The 17424-nt window shown below is 34.6% G+C and overlaps 1 protein-coding gene across 2 annotated transcripts in view; it reads left to right on the top strand.

Moving 5' to 3' along the window:
* The window catches only part of LNPK (lunapark, ER junction formation factor), a 103696-nt gene that overhangs the window by 11712 nt on the left and 74560 nt on the right, over nt 1–17424 (top strand). For both annotated transcript variants that reach the window (XM_005675934.3, XM_005675935.3), the window contains exons 5-6: nt 13443–13501; nt 17364–17404. In XM_005675934.3, the coding sequence (XP_005675991.1) occupies nt 13443–13501; nt 17364–17404 (100 nt within the window). The remainder of the gene's footprint in view (nt 1–13442; nt 13502–17363; nt 17405–17424) is intronic.

Raw genomic sequence — 17424 nt, 5'->3', positions numbered from 1 at the left:
AAAAAATACTTAGTTTCTTTAAATATGTTTGTTCTTTCTTCCCGTTTGATCTTTCCGCTCTTTGAGTATGAACCTTTGTTGTTCCTACTGTGTCCTTTTGCTTGCTCTGCATCAGCTACCTCTAGTATTTCTTGGCGTGTTACACTTCAGAGCTATTTCTCACTCTCTCACTCACATCTGTGACCTGGTTCTCTGCTGCAGTTTCTATTTCAGTGTGCTTGTCACTTTTGGAAACATAGCCCAGTTATCCAACAAAGAATAGAATTGTCCTTCTGATTGATGACAGTCAAAAAAGCATGAAATAAAATATAGCAACCTGAGAGTGAATGTGGTAAATAGAAAGAAGAGTCATCACAGGACATTTTCTTTTGAGCGTAATGTGAGCTATTGCCCAAGCTTACCCCTGGACTTTTTTTCTTTGGAAACGTCGTCTTCTTTTTTTTTTTTTTTAAGGTTTTTTCCCTTTAGAAACTTTCTTTTTCTTGAGGTCTTAACCAGGTTTTGGTTAAAGAAATGGAGGCAGAAGAAGCAATAAAATGGATTGCTTCACTCTCATCACTGTCTACACTGATTTTAAACTTTAGGCATCTACCTAATAACTACAAGAAGTGACTGCTGTCTCTGCATTCCAAGTTTCCCAAATGCTTTTACTGGCAGAGAAGTTATAGATTTAGGACTGAACATATATTGCCTAATCATAACTATTCCCAAATTATCTTTTATGATAGAATATCGATACTCAAGATTTTATTATGTCTTCTTTTTAGGATGTAATATGGAGGAACTTGGTGAGATTCCAATCTATTATTTTTCTGCTTTTCAGATTTGATAATATATTTATATTTCTCTGATCTCTTTAACTGTTACTAAAACTGAAACTAAAGTGAACTGATTTCATAGGAATTATTAAGAGTGTGTGCTCCATTGTGAGGGAAGGTTTGGGTTACAGTTAAATTTTTATATTTCTATATTATGCTGGCTGATAAATGCATTACCTTGGGAGCTGGCTCATTTTTTGAGTGAACAACTGTAAAGTTCATCTCTATCCTTAACTAACTCTTCGAGCAACCTTATAAACTTTTATTTCTGGATACCTTATTCTTACAAGTTATACCTTTCCAGAAATTCCATTCAAAAGATCATTTCATAGACCAGTTAGCATAAAATGTTGACTTCCCCATAGGATTTAACCATGTTTTCTTTCCCTGTATGTGTGTTTTCCTCTTAAAATGAATTTATGAGGGGGAGAATTTAAGCAAAGTAACTGAGGAAGGTGGTTTTGTGCTGTTTGCTATGTTTTCTTACTTTTCTGCTTGAAAGCTGTTTGAGGATAGAGGTTTGATCTTGTACTAATACAGTTTTTATGCCTCATTCCCACTTTCTCTTCTCCCAAGAGAAGAGATATATATCCCAGATTGTGATATATATTTCCTCAATCCCTCTAGATAGCTAAAAGACATAACTTGTAGCCTTTTGAAGAAAGTTTGTTTCATGGACTTTAATAATAAAGTATCAAGTATAATAAAGTTCAGTCCCTCAGTCATGTCCGACTATTTGCAACCCCATGGACTGCAGTACACCAGGCCTCCCTGTCTATCACAAACTCCCAGAGCTTATTCAGACTCACGTCCATCAAGTCGGTGATGCCACCCAGCCATCTCATCCTCTGTCGTCCCCTTTTCCTCCTGCCCCAGTCCCTCCCAGCATCAGGGTCTTTTCCAATGAGTCAGTTCTTCGCATGAGGTGGCCCAAGTATTGGAGCTTCAGCTTCAGCATCAGTCCTTCCAGTGAATATTCAGGACTGATTTCCTTTAGAATGGACTGGTTGGATCTCCTTGCAGTGCAAGGGACTCTCAAGTCTTCTCCAGCACCACAGTTCAAAAGCATCAATTCTTCGGGATTCAGCTTTCTTTATAGTCCAACTCTCACATCCACACATGACCACTGGAAAAACCATAGCCTTGACTAGATGGACCTTTGTTGGTAAAGTAATGTCTCTGCTTTTGAATATGCTGTCTAGGTTGGCCATAGCTTTTCTTCCAAGGAGCAAGCGTCTTTTAATTTCATGGCTGCAGTCACCATCTGCAGTGATTTTGGAGCCCTCACAAATAAAGTCTGTCAGTGTTTCCATCGTTGCCCTGTCTATTTGCCATGAAGTGATGGGACCAGATGCCATGATCTTAGTTTTCTGAATGTTGAGCTTTAAGCCAACTTTTTCACTTTCCTGTTTCACTTTCATCAAGAGGCTCTTTAGTTCTTCTTTGTTTTCTGCCATAAGCATGGTGTCATCTGCATATCTGAGGTTATTGATATTTCCTCTGGCAATCTTGATTCCAGTTTGTGCTTCCTCCAGCCCAGCATTTCTCATGATGTACTCTGCATAGAAGTTAAATAAGCAGGGTGACCATGTATAGCATTGATGTACTCCTTTCCCGATTTGGAACCAGTCTGTTCCATATCTGTTTCTAACTGTTGCTTCTTGACCTGCATACAGATTTCTCAGAGGGCAGGTCAGGTGGTCTGGTATTCCCATCTCTTTAAGAATTTTCCACAGTTTGTCATGATCCACATAGTCAAAGCCTTTGGCATAGTCAATATATAAAGTATCTCTCATCAACTATAGTTGTAAAGAAGAAGGTATCTGAACATCTCTTGATATTTACTTAAGGAGACTACTTAGTTTTTGTAGCTAAGAAAATAATTTTGCAAGCATCCCTTTTATAATATTGATAGCTACTAAAACATAGATATTCACTTGATATAATTTTGTATTTAAAGAATTATGTACTGAGACATAATTAAGAGACAAATCCTGTTCTTGGATAGGGAGATTCAGTATTGTAATGAGATTGGTTCTCCCTAAATTAGTCTAAAAATGTGTAATCACAATAAAAATACTAATGATACTTTAAAAATCTTGGTACACTTATTCCACAATTTTTAATGGAAAAATAAGCACATAAGAATATCTTGAAAAATTTAGAAAAGGAGCAGAGGTCTACCAGGCTTCAGATGTATTATAAAATTTCATTAAGTAAAAGTTTGGTCTAAATAGAGACGCAGACCAAAGGAAGAGAAACACAAGAATCCAGAAATAAATCTCCAAAGGAATTTTTATTGCATATGGTTTTTATACATGATAAAGATAACATTTCAACTTATTGGGGGGAAATGGTGTTGAGTTATATCTCCCTTTCCATTATAAAGTTAAAAAAATAAAGCTTGTATATATATGGAATTTAGAAAGATGGTAACAATGAACCTATATATGAGACAGCAAAAGAGACACAGAAATAAAGAACAGACTTTTGGACTCTGTGGGAGAAGTTGAGGGTGGGATGATTTGAGAGAATAGCATTGAAACATGTATATTACCATATGTGAAATAGATGACCAGTCCAAGTTCGATGCACGAAACAGGGCACTCAGAGCTGTGCACTGGGACAATCCAGAGGGGTGGGATGGGAAGGGAGGGAGGAGGGGGGTTCGGGAAGGGGGGACATATGTATACCCATGGCTGATTCATGTCAATGTATGGCAAAAATCACCACAATATTGTAATTAGTCTCCAATTAATTAATTAAAAACTAATTCTCAGCATTGTTTAATAAAAAAATTATTTTCTTAAAAAAAATAAAGCTTGTTCATTATACCAAAATAAATTATTTTTGTTTGTCTGAATGTGAAAATAACTTTTGCTAAAGCCTTTGATGATTAAATAAACTGACAAAACCGAGACCTGTATTTTTTCATTGCTAAGTCTCATCTTAAAACATTTCAATAAATTGGATGGGTTTTGTGCAGTTGTTAGAAAGAAAGCACTTAAATTTGGCAAGAAGGACCAAATAAGTAAAAACTCCTTTGTATATGATGATTGCTGAAAAATCATCAGAGATTTATGGAATGTTAATCCTTCCATAAAAATGAGGAAGGTTTATGTTGTTTGAGTTTTAGACATTCTGCTGCATTTTAACTTTTATCATTTTTAACTTTAATACAGTAAAAACACTGAATATGAAGGATTTAAAATGTTCACTGAATCTAAGGTGTAATTCTGTTTTATCGAAACTCCAATTTTTCATGTTAGAGCATCTTTATGAATTTACAGTGCAAGTCACTGATAATATTCAACACAAAATCATGCTGACTTACTTTTCAAATAACATCAGGTTCATTCAGAAAGGAACAACAGAAATAATTTAATGAATATGAGTTAAGGGATTTTATTATGCCTTAGTATTACTATCTTAGAACTGATTGTATATATGAACTTAACTGATTTTCTGTACTAATTTTGTATTCAACCATAATAATTATCTTATTGTTTCTTTTGAAAATTTTACTTTTTGACCCTTTTTATTTTGTATTAGGGTGTAGCTGACTAACAATATTATGATAGTTTCAGGTGAACAGTTTCTAATAAATGTTTCAGTTGATTCTTCGAGAGTTTACAAGTATGCAATCTTATTATTTGTAAATAGCAATAATTTTGCCACCTCCTTTAAAATTTTTTTACTCTTTTCAGATTTTTTTCCCCCTCTTTCCTAATTGTGTTGGCTAATACTTGCAGGACAGTGTTAACTTGCAGAGAAAATAGTTGTCATCCTTGACTTGGTCTTTGGGAATGCTTCTAATTTCCCCAGTGGGCATTATTCTGACTTTTGGTTTGAGACATGTATTTTATGTTAAGGAATTTTCTAGCTTTCTGTATTTTGTTTAGCTTTTTTTTTTTTTGTTTAAGTTTTTTAAAGAAAGATTATTAAATTTTGTTAAATGCTATTTCATCATCTATGGAGATAGCCAGATAATTTTTCATCTTATACCTCTTGATATGATAGATTATATTAAATATTGAATTCAAATGCTAAAATGTTGATTTCTAGGAAAATTTCTACTTTCTTAGTTGCAGTCATTTTGTAAAAAATTAGAAAGCTTTTCTTTCTTTTTAAATGGTCTGTAACAGTTTAAATAGTACTGGCAGTATTTGTCCTTTACAGGTTTAGTAGTATTCCATTTGAAATCTTTTGGGCTTCGTGTTTTTTTGATAGCAGCTAGCTCTTAACAACTTTTAAAATTCAATAGTAGTTAATTTTTTAGGCTTTCTCTGTCTTCCAAGGTTACTTTTGTTAATCATGCTACAGTTTTAAAATATATTTGCAGTGTTGTAATAGTAGTAATCACTGTCTCTGATTGATTTTTAAAATCTTCCTTGTAGCTATGATTGTTGCTTCCTTATTGTTTCTTATTTTGTATATTTGTAATTCTTTTTTGATTGGATTGTTTTTATTAGCTGTTTTATTCCAAAGAACAAGCTTAAAAAAATGGCTTCTTTTTATTAATTATTTTTTCACACTTAGGTTTACTTTATTCTTGTTATTCAAAATTAATGCTTTAATATATTTATTTTCATCCTTATTTCTTAACATAATACACGGTGCATATATTTGAGGCCATGGTATTTTCTTTTAGTTTTATCCTGCAGGACTTAATATGTAGTGATGTGTATTTACTTTGCTTATTTTAAGACATGATTGCATTTTTTTAAAAGTTTTTGTAATTTAAGGGTTATTTCTAGATGGCAGGGTGTATTTTTGTATGTTTGGTTTTTTGGCTTAGTTATTATTGGTAGTTTTTTTTTCACAATAATAAAAGATATCAGCTTTCACAATCAATAGTCAGACAAAAAGTAAAAGATAGTTACAGTTGCAAGCCATAATGGGAACATGATTAATCTAACAGTAGAACATAATTACATACAATTTGGAAGATCAGGGAGAGTGATGTAAGTGAAAGTGCATACATGCATGTTTTCATCCACCCAGCCAGTCTGTGTCTTTTGGTTGATACATTTAATCCATTTACATTTAAGGTAATTATTGATCTGTATGATCCTGTTACCGTTTTCTTAATTGTTTTGGATTTATTTTCTGTAGGTCTTTTCCTTCTCTTGTGTTTCCTGCCTAGAGAAGTTCCTTTAGCATTTATTGTAAAGCTGGTTTGGTGGTGCTGAATTCTCAACTTTTGCTTGTCTGGAAAGCTTTGGTTTCTCCATCAAATCTAAAGGAGAGTCTTGCTGGGTGGAGTATTCTTGGTTGTAGGTTCTTCCCTTTCATTGCTTTAAATATGTTGTGCCATTCCCTTCTGGCTTGTTTCTGTTGAGAAATCAGCTAATAGCCTGACGGGAGTTCCCTTGTATGTAATTTGTCGTTTCCCCCTTGTTGCTTTCAATATTTTATCTTTGTCTTTAACTTTTGTCAGTTTGATTACTGTGTGCCTTAATGTGTTCCTCCTTGGGTTTATCCTGCCTGGACTCTGTGCTTCCTGGACTTGGTTGACTATTTCCTTTCACGTGTGAGGGACGTTTTCAGCTATTATCTCTTCAGATATTTTCTCAGGTCGTTTCTCTCTTCCTTCTTTTTCTGGGGCCCCTATAATGTGAATGTTGGTGTGTTTAATGTTGTCCACTAGGGCTTTGCTGGTCACTCAGCTGGTAAAGAATCCGCCTGCAATGAGGGAGAGCTGGGTTCTATCCCTGGGTTGGGAAGATCCCCTGGAAGAAGGCAAAGGCTACCCACTCCAGTATTTTGGCCTAGAGAATTCCATGGACTGTATAGTCCATGAAGTCACAAAGAGTTGGACACAGCTGAGCGACTTTCACTTTCAGAGATCTCTTAGGCTGTCTTCATTTCTTTTCATTCTTTTTTCTATATTCGGTTCTGCAACAGTAATTTCCACCATTCTGTCCTCCAGGTCATTTATCTGTTCTTCTGCTTCAGTTATTCTGCCGTTGACTCCTTGCAACCCACTCCAGTATTCTTGCCTGGAAAATTCCATGGACGGAGGAGCCTGGCAGGCTACAGTCCATGGGGTTGCAAAGAGTCAGACACGACTGAGCAACTTCACTTCTCTTCAATATATTATTCATCTCTGTTTGTTTGCTCTTTAGTTCTTGTAGGTCTTTGGTAAACATTTATTGCATCTTCTCCGTTGTTTTCCCAAGCTCCTGGATCATTTTCACTCTCATTATTCTGAATTCTTTTTCTGGAAGGTTGCCTATCTCTACTTTATTTAATTGTTTTTCTGGGGTTTTATCTTGTCCTTTCATCTGGGAGATAACTTTCTGCTTTTTCATCATGGTTAACTTTCTATAATATGGTTTTTGTTTTAGCTGCTGTGAAACTGTGCTTCTTCCTTCTGCCCTCTGATGGATGAGGCTAAGAGGTTTGTGTTAGCTTTCTGATGGGAGGCACTGGCAGTGGGAAAAACTGGGTCTTGCTCTGGTGGGCAGGACCTTGCTCAGTAAAGCTTTAATCAAATTATCTGCTGATGAGTGGGGTTGCACTCCCTCCCTGATAGTTGTTTGGCCTGAGGCGACCCAGCCCTGGGGGCTAGAGAGTTTATGCCAAGAGGGACCTTCCTGGCCTGCTCCTGCCAGTGTCCCTGTGGTGAGGTCCTGCCGACCCAGGCCTCCACAGGAGACCCTTCAGCATGAGCGGGTAGTTTTGGTTCAGTCTCCTGTGGGATTACTGCCCCTTTCCTTTGGGTCTTGGTACATGTAGGATTTTGTTTGTGCTTTTCAAGACTGGAGTCTCTCTCCCAGTCCAATAGAAGTCCTATAATCAAATCCCCCTGGCCTTCAAGGCCAGATTTCTTGGGGATTCCCAGTCCCTTTGTCAGATCCCCAGGCTGTGCAGCCTGACGTGGGGTTCAGAACCTTCACAACAGTGGGAAAGCTTCTTTGGTATTACTGTTCCCCAGTCCGTGGGTCATCCACCCAGTGGGTGTGGGGTTTGTTTCATTGATGTGCTGCTCCCACTGTCTTGCTGTGGCTTCTTCGTCTTTGGACATGGGGTATCTTTTTTTCGTGCGTTCCAGTGTCCTCCTGTCAACGGTTGTTCAACAGTTAGTTGCTAGTTTGGTGCTTTCGCAGGAGGAGATGAGCACACATACTTCTACTCCGCCATTTTGAACTGAGACCTTATTTCTAGTTTCAATGTATTTCTTTCAGAGCATGTTGTTTAATAATATATCTACTACTTTGATCTTATTGAGACTTTTTGGCGGCATGCTGTTTGGTTACTTGCTGTGTTTCATGAATACCTAAAGATAGTGTTTTTTCCCACGTACACAAAATTTGATATTATCAGTGAAAATGACCTTGCTATATTATATAGGTCTTCTGTGTCCTAATAACAATGTACTTTTACTTCTCGCTATATTTCCTTTAGTTTTCCTTTATGAGTGTTGATGCTTTTCTATTTGATGAGTAGATATTCCTAAACTGAAAGCACATCCTTTAAAAAATACTTTTTACTTTGAAATAATCACAGATTCATACAAAATTGGAAAAAACAGATATACAAGCAGGTCCTGTCTCTCCTTCACCTAGCTTCCCCAGTGGTTACATCTTGCATGACTATAGTTAAATAACACAGCTGGATATCGTTATTGGTTCAATTCATAGAGCCCATTCAGATTTCACTAGTTTTGCATATGCTCATTTGTGTGCATGTATTTTATATTTGTTTAGTTTTATCATATGTGTAGCTTCATATAACTACCCCACAATTTAAATCCAGAATTGTGCAGAGTTCCTTTCTGCTTCCCCTTTATAGTCATACCAGTTCTCTTCCACCTGCCCCATTCCTAACCCCTGCCACCCCAATCTGTTTTCCATCTCTATAATTTTATTTCAAGAATATTATAAAGTGGGATCACATACTATGTAACCTTTTGGAATTGGCTTTTTAAACTCAGCATATTCTTGAGATCCATCCAAAATGTTATATTCCTGTGATCCATTCAAAATGTTAAGTATAACAATAATTCCTTTTTATTGCTGAGTAGTATTTCATGGCATTAATGTGGCACAGTTTGTTAGTCATATTCTTGTTAAAGGACATTTGGATGTTTTCCAGTTTTTGGCTCTCACAAATGAGGTTTCCATGAATATATGTGTACAGGTTTTTGTCTGAATGTAAGTTTTCATTTCTCTGGTGTATATACCTGAGTGTAATGTCAGAGGCACATGTAAATAAATACATGTTTACTTTTATAAGAAATTGCTAAACTTTTTTTCAGAGTGTGTGTGTGTCTGTATTCAGTCGCTTAGTTGTGTCTGACTCTTTGCGACTCCATAGACTGTAGCTTGCCGGGTTCCTCTGTCCATGGAATTCTTCAGGCAAGGATACTGAAGTGAATTGCCATTCCCTTCTCCAGGGGATCTTCCCAACCCAGGGACTGAATCTGGGTCTCCTACATTGCAGGCAGATTCTTTTCCATCTGAGCCAACAGGTTTTTTTTTTTCCTTCAGAGTAGAGGTACCTTTTTACACTTCCACTATTATGTTTAAGTGATCTAGTTTCTCTGCATCCTTGCCAACATTTGGTATTACCACAATTTTCTAATTTGATCATTCTGATAGGTGTGTATTGATAGATCAGTGTGGTTTTAACTCACATTTCGCTGATGGCTGTGATGCTGAACATCTTTTCATGTGTTTATTTTCGATTTGTATCATCTTCTTAGTGAAATTTCTATTCATGTCTGCTGTCTGATTTTCCAATTGAATTATTAGTCTTTTTGCTGTTGAGTTTTGAAAGTTCTTTATGTATTTTAGATAGAAGTTTTTTGCTGGATATATGGTTTGTAAATATTTTTTCCCAGTCTGTAGTTTGTCTTTTCATCCTTATAAAGGGTTTTTCACAGAGCCAAATTTATTATTTACAATTTTCCTTTTATGGATTGTGCTTTTGTTATCAAAAACCCCTCTGTAACAGACTCACAGACTTAGGGAACGAGCTTATGTTTGACAGGGATGGGGGACAAGGATGGGGGATGGGATACCTAGGGAGTTTGGGATGGGCATGTACACATTGCTATATTTAAAATGGATAATCAACAAGGACCTACTGTATAGCACATGGAACTCTGCTCAATGTTATGTGGCAGCCTGGATGGTAAGGGTGGATTTGGGGGAGAGTGGATATCTGTATGTGTATGGTGGAGTTCCTTCACAGTTCACCTGAATGTATCACAACATTGTTGATGGCTATACCTTAATGCAAAATAAAAAATTAAAAAAAAAAAACCCAAAACTCCTCTGTAGCTGTAGGTCTGGAAGATTTTCCTCTTTATTTGCTGTGCTTTTTTCCTTCTAACATTTTACATTTAAGTTCATAATCCGTTTTGAGCCTGTTTTTAAATATAAGATGTGAGGTTCCATTGAGATCCTGTCACTTTCTTCTTTGCCTGTGGATGCCCAGTTGCTTCAGCTGTATTTGTTGGAAAGAAACTTCATTCCTTTTAATGCTATAAAATAACCTTTTTCTAGTTTGGAGCTTTGTTTGGTTGGGGGTAGGTAGTCTTGAATTTAATTTTGTGTCATATTATGATCAAACCTTATTTTGTGTGTAAACTTAGTTTTAGGTGTTAGTTTATATTATAGGGTTAGTTTTATTTTATGATCTAGTCTGAAAGTCTTTTTCTTTTGCTCTCGTGAGCTTAGCTCATTTACATTTATTTAAATGAAAGATGTTGGTCTAAGTTTTGAAACATAATTTTCTATTTTGATTTTGTTTTTTATAACTTACAAACAAAATCTATAGGTATGTGGTATGTTTACTTTACTTTCATCCAGTTATTTGTAAGAGGTTTATTTGAGAGTATAGAGACAAGTCTTCCTACATTTTAGGCTATCTATAATTTTCCTTATGATCCAGGGTTTAGTATGTTAGTTTGTTCAGCTTTTATTTGTCTCTGGCTAATGTTAGGCAACTGTGTATAAAATTTTTCATAATATAAATCTTCTCTGCCCTGCTGCCATAGAAACAGAATATTCTTTGTAAATAGGGCATTTATGAGTGATTTCTCTTTAAGTCCTAATTTTTCTGTTTCATTGTTGGAACCAAACTGGGGAATTTCTGCCTATAGCATGTGTATCTTGTTCTCACTGTAATAAACATGAGTTCTAATCTTTACACTTTGAGAAGTTTATCTTCCTGTCTTTGAGTGAGATGAGCAGTTTTCCTTCTATGCTTTTATTCTTTTGAGCCCCAGCATGATCTCTATTGTTTTGGGGAACTCTTTCACATATTTTGAGAGATGAGTTTTAGCTTATCTTAATTTTATCAGAAAATGAATTTGTATTTTTGTTTCCCTTCTGTTTGAATGATTTCCAAGAAGAGAAGGGGGAAATGGAGACTATGCCACTATTCTCAAAGTATAGGAGTCGGTAGAAATATCCTTAATATCTTGACAAACATGTTATTTACTGTATTGTTATAAGTTATGTTTAATTATTGGGAGAGCAACATCTTTGTTGGGATAACTAGAACACATATTCCTGAAGTACTTTAGTTCTTTTCCTAAATTTTATTTTAAAGAATTATCTATTTAAAAGAATTTCATTTAACTTCTCCTGAAAAAATAGCTAACTCTATTATAGTCTGTCTTTTTAAGTCTTGAAGACTTGACACTTAGAAATGTGTATTGTTTGACAGCTCCTTTTCTCCACCAATTGTTCTGATAAAAACCAAAAGAAGAATTTGTTGTCCACAAAGGGATATTAGTAAGTTTTATTGTGAAGTAAGGGACTATATTTTCATTCTTATAACTTGTACACTTTGAAAATTATGTCTAATTTTACAAATATCTACCATTTAAGAAAATTAATAGATTTCCTACAGAGTTTTAGTCTTTATCTCTGCAGTTCCTTCTCCTGTGTTCTGTTTTCTTCCCCTGTACTTATTTTTTTCCACCCCCAAATCATCCCTCAGTTTGCCACTGTTTCAGTGGGCTTGCAGTGGGGAAATATTATGGGATTTTTCTACTTTTGTAGAATCTTTGAGGGTTGTGAGTTGTATGTTTAACCTTTTTTTTTTCATCTCCCTTCCCTTGATAAAGAAGGCCAGTGTCTTTTTTTTTTTTTTAGTACTAGGGTAGTTGTCCAAGTACTGTGTAGGAATCTGCTGCTGGTTATTTTGGTGTTTTCATATCATAAAAATAAATTGTCATAATACAAAAAACATGTACAAGTTATCTGTTGCTATGTAACAAATTGCCCCAGAACTTTGTAGCTTAACAAATGTTTATTTTCTCTTTCAGTTCTTGAGGGGCAGAATGTTGGAGCAGCTTATTAGCTGGATGGTTCTGGCCCAGGGTCTTTTTTCATATATAAATTGCAGTTAAGCTATTAGCTGGGGCTACAATCATCTCAGGGCTTAACTAAGGCTGGAGAATTTACTTCTAAGCTCACACATGTAGTTGTTGGCAGGCCTCAGCTCCTTCCTGGCTGTTTGCCAGAGACCTCTGTTCTCATGAAATGGGCTTTTCTATAGAGTTCCCTGAAGGTCGTCATGTCATAGCAGCTGGCTTCTCTCAGAGTGAGTAATCCAAGAGAGAAAGATAGCAAGCTGAAGAGGAGGCCTGAGATGGCCTGTGTGTTTTTATAACCTAATCTTGAAGTGGCATGCTGTTACTTCTGTCATATGCTATTGGTCACACAGACCAACACTGGTGAGAGAGGGCTACATAAAGTTCAGAGTTGTGAACTCCAGGAGACAGAGTTCACTGGTGATGACCTTGTAGGCTGATTCCTAAGAATAGCAATGATATATTTCAGAGTGAAGAACTAGTTTTCATACTTATTTGAATTTACATTTAGATACAATATATTTCTTTTATAAAATGATAATGTTTGTATACTTATTCTGGTATGTTCTATGGAGAAAGGAATTTTGGTTTATTTACATTGAATTTAAGAGATGACCTGGACAAGTCTGTGATTAGGATCATTCTTCAATTTTCTTTTAATTCTCTTAATATCATTTGATGTCTTACTAATGTAAAGCCTAAATAATTACTCACCAAATTTATGAAAGGAGTTGTTTAGCTAAATTTACTTGTCAATTATTTATTTGATTATAATATTTTATTTTTTCTCAAGATAGCTTGTTTGGTAAAATTCCCTCTAATATTCAATAACAGGGAAGGAGTATCAACTTACATTTGTATAATGCTCTGGATTTGTAAAATGTGTTTTTCCTAATGTATAGAAATAGATAAAGTTTTAGAGTTCATGCTTACCTAGTAAGAAGGAATTTTATAATTTGTTCTTAATCTTTTGGAGGATTCATAGATCCGTTTGAGAATGATAAGGGCAATGGTCTCTCCAGAGAAATGCACTTAGGTGCACAAAGGCAATTTCACAATTTGGAGGGACCATCAGGAGGTCCATGAATTTTAGATTGAGAATTCCTCCTTTGAAAGCACAGGTAGATTTCTGGTGACTTCTGAAAGGAGTGCTTTTTTATTTTCAAAATACAAAGGGAAACGTTGTCTCTGACTGTAATTAGAAATGTGTATTTGTTTTCATTTAATGTGGCTTCTAATTCATGTATCCTAATTATGGTTTTTGTTTCTGATTTTTGCTTCTTCTATAGCATCTGGAGTATAAGAACAGTACTTATTTTCTTCTTTTCCAAGAGAACAGAAAGAAATAGTAAGTTTAATTTTGAAGTTTTTATAAATACTTTTTAAAAACCCATGTTATATGGTGCATTGATTTGTAATTGAATGACAGGTTATGAAATGGTATACTGAAATGACAGTGTGGTAAATATTGAGAAGTTGTTCACTTTAAAGCATAAGAAAGTTTATGAATGATCAAACTGGTTTTATTTTTCAGTTGTATTATTTCTGTCTTGTCCATTTAGAATTTTTTTTCACTCAATACACAAAATAAGTCATTTCTTTGGATGAAGAGAAATTATACTGGTTATCTTTACAGAAAATTTATGTTATTAGGGGGTAAAATATAGTTAAACATCTTTTGATTTATTCTATTAGTTGCATCTATTCCTTTCAGTCTCACAGTAGTGTGGAATGTATTATTACCAAAACACAAAGCATTGTGCTTTTTATGCATTGAGAGTATAATTATACTAAAAGAATATACATATATATTGACTACTATGCTAACTATTCATCATGATATTCCCAACACACAGAAAAGCAATGTCAGAAAAATTAGAACATTTAAAATGGGATATCTCATCATAGCAGAATTTCTTCATAAAAATAAAAAGTGAAAATGAAACTTCAAAGTAAGTTTTTCTGTGGCTTATTTTTGAAGTAAAGATAGCTATTTACCAGTTGTGAGTTAATTAAATTATGTAATTGCAGCAGATGAAAAAAATGTATTTAGGGAAAATACTTGCTTGGCTAGTAACCTTTTTAGCAAGAACAATTGGTTGAAGAGTTAAGAACACTGGAAGCAACATAGTTCATTTAAAAACAAGACAGATGATTTCAAGTGATTGTCAGTTGGCTCTTTTTTTTTTTTTTTTGGCCACACTATTTGGCTTGTGGGATCAGTTCCCTGATCAGAGATTGCACCTGGACCATTGCAGTGAAAGTGCTGAGTCCTAACCACTGGACTGCTAGGGAATTCCCTGTCATTGGTTCTTGATGGGTTGACAGATGTTACTGATACAGCTCAATTGTAGTTAGTTTACTTGAGGCGTCAGTACTGAACTTGACGTGACTAAAGAGTTAGCCTCTGTAAACAGTCTGTGTAGAACATGCTGGGAGAGAATATTTTTAAAGAAGTTGAAAAAGCACTAATGTAATACAACCTGAAGTGGACTCTGCTGAGATTCATTTACAACTGTTGGTGGTAAAAATATGTGTGAAGCAGAAAAAGGCTTAGTGGATTAATTTACAAAGCTCATGAAACTGTGAGGTGTTTAAATTCTGTGGTTATTCACTGTGTTACTCAACAGCAGATATCAATACTTGCAAAGCATATTTGAACCTGTCATGGGTTATTGAACTCGAATAGTCAATGGGGAACTTCATGTGCTCTCACAGACTTAATCATCATCAGTTATGTGATCTTTTATCAGAAATAGAAGTGGGGGGACTTCCCTGGTAGCCCAGTGGTTAAGAATCTGCCTTGTAATGCAAGGGGTGCAGGTTCAATCCCTAGTTGGGAAACCAAGATCCCATTTGCCACGGAGCAATTAAGCCCATGCACTGCAGCTACTAAGCCTGCAAGCCACAGCTAGGGAGTCTGTGTGCCACAAAAAAGGATCCTGCGTGATTCAATGAAGATCCTGCGTGCCACAACTAAGAACTGACACAGTCGAATAAATAAATAAAAGAAATAGAAGCAGTTTGATGGATTAGTAATAGTAGTAAAATTTTATTATGATATTTTGAACTCGGCCAGGATCGAAATGTTTCTGAGGCAGACTGCCTTTAATCACTGTGAATGAACTGGGCTTTGGAAATTAGGTCTTGCAGACTTGATAATGGTTCTTAATGAACTCAGCCTAACATTACAAGGTGAAACAGTCCTCATATGTGAAATCTATAGTGCTATAAAAGTGATTTAGAAAGAAAATAACAATTTAATGACAAAAAGTAATTTTTTAAAAAGTGCTATGAAAAGTTAAGAAGATCTCCATTCCCACACAGATTTGTAGCAGATACATTATATGAGCTCAAACTGCAGTTCCAGCAGTGTTTTTCACACCTCATGCAAGTACAAAGGAAATTTCCATATTTCAAAATCCATTTAACTGAAAGTGATTAATTTGTAGTGACATAATAAAGACAAATATCAAGAGAAGAAATTAAAGAATTTTATAAATGCCTTTCACACAGTGAATATGCTCAATTAAAATCATGTGGTTATCAATTGATTTAAATATTTAGCAGCACCTATCTATGTGAAAAAATTTTCAAAAATAAAATGTGTGAAATCTCATTACAGATAAACTAACAGATTGACTTTTGCAATCAGTTTTGGTGGTAGGGGATACTAATTTTAAATCTCAATTAAGTGAGATGTTATCCCCCCACCTACCTCCTATAATTTTTCTTTTCATTGGTAGACCTATGTTACAAGCAGTTGACCACAATTATTATTATATTTGAATTTTGTCATTAAAAGTTTTGTGGAAATTCATTTACTCTTTTGCTTTAAAATTACCTACTTAATTTTTCCTTTTGGCTCATAAAGCCATTTACTGTCTGGCCTTTTATAGAAAAAGTTTGCTGATCTTTGCATTAGAGGCTAAATATTTGGCTTGGTCTTACCTAAGTAAAGATGATTGTTCTCTGTAAAGATGTCAGCAGTTTTTTTCTCCTTTCAGTAATAAGTCAGCTATAACATTAAAGACTACTTAATACATTTTGGAAAAAAATGTGGTAAAATCATCTTTTCAGAAGCTTATATTTCTTTGAATTTTTATGTGAATAATATTATTTGAATTGATATTTAGATGTTTGCTACTCCAAAACTTCAATGAAGAGATAATTTTGTAAGTAAATTTAATGAAAAATAAAGAACAATTATTTAAATTCTGTTTGGTAAAATTTGTTAAAATTAATTTATTTTTTAATTGAAGGATAATTGCTTTACAGAATTTTGTTGTTTTCTGTGAAACCTCAACCTGAATCAGCCATAGCTATACATATATCCCCTCCCTTTTGAACCTCCCTCCCATCTCCCTCCCCATCCCACCCCTCTAGGTTGATACAGAACCCCTGTTTGAGTTTCCTGAGCCATACAGCAAATTCCCATTGGCTATTTTACATATGGTGGTAAAATGTTTAAATCAAGTTTTAAGTCTCTTCTTTCTCGCTGGGATAGTATTCCTATTTATGCTAGTTCAGTATTCCTAGAGAAAAACTAGAAACCTAAAATAAATTTGTAAAGCAGATACTGATGTTCATAAATTACATAAATTATATCCTTTGAAATGATTGTTTATGTTCTACCAATGCAACCTAACTAAGCATGCAAATCTTGGAAAAGTTTAATTTTTGAAAAGTAATTAGTATCATCTTCCTTTCCAAGTTCCTCCTCAGGTGTAATACTATAGGTTTTCAAAGGTTTTCTTTTTAGTGCTCATTTTCTTGAGATCAGATAGCTTAATGAAATGTTTTTTCCTTATAAATAAAGAGAACATTTTCATTACCAATGTATAAAAAGAGAATCGGTGGGATGTTGAAGGAGAAATTATAAAAAGTAATGTTTCTGAAAATATTTAAAAATATATATTTTTTTATATTTGAGAAAAGTGTTTTATTCTATGTAAAGTCCATTTTTTCCCAGCTGAACTTGTAGTATATAATATAGGCAAACATATAAAACATATAAAATATAGGCAAACATATAAAATATATGTGGGTAAAGATGAGATAACTTCTGTCTGTACACATCAGTGAGAAATCCTAAAATGAGAACATTTTGTTGCAGTTGCTTAATGTATATCATTTGACATGATTTTTTTTCCTGTATCTTAAGCATCTTAGTATCTGATTTAGTTTTGGTTTTAAATCTTGTTTTCTAGATGAAGCATTGGATGATTTAAAATCCCAGAAGAAAAAAATAGTAAGTTAACTTTTATTTAA

The sequence above is a fragment of the Capra hircus genome, chromosome 2 (assembly GCF_001704415.2).
Source record: "Capra hircus breed San Clemente chromosome 2, ASM170441v1, whole genome shotgun sequence".
NCBI classification, from domain to species: domain Eukaryota; kingdom Metazoa; phylum Chordata; class Mammalia; order Artiodactyla; family Bovidae; genus Capra; species Capra hircus.
This window is presented reverse-complemented; position numbering and strand designations above follow the sequence as displayed.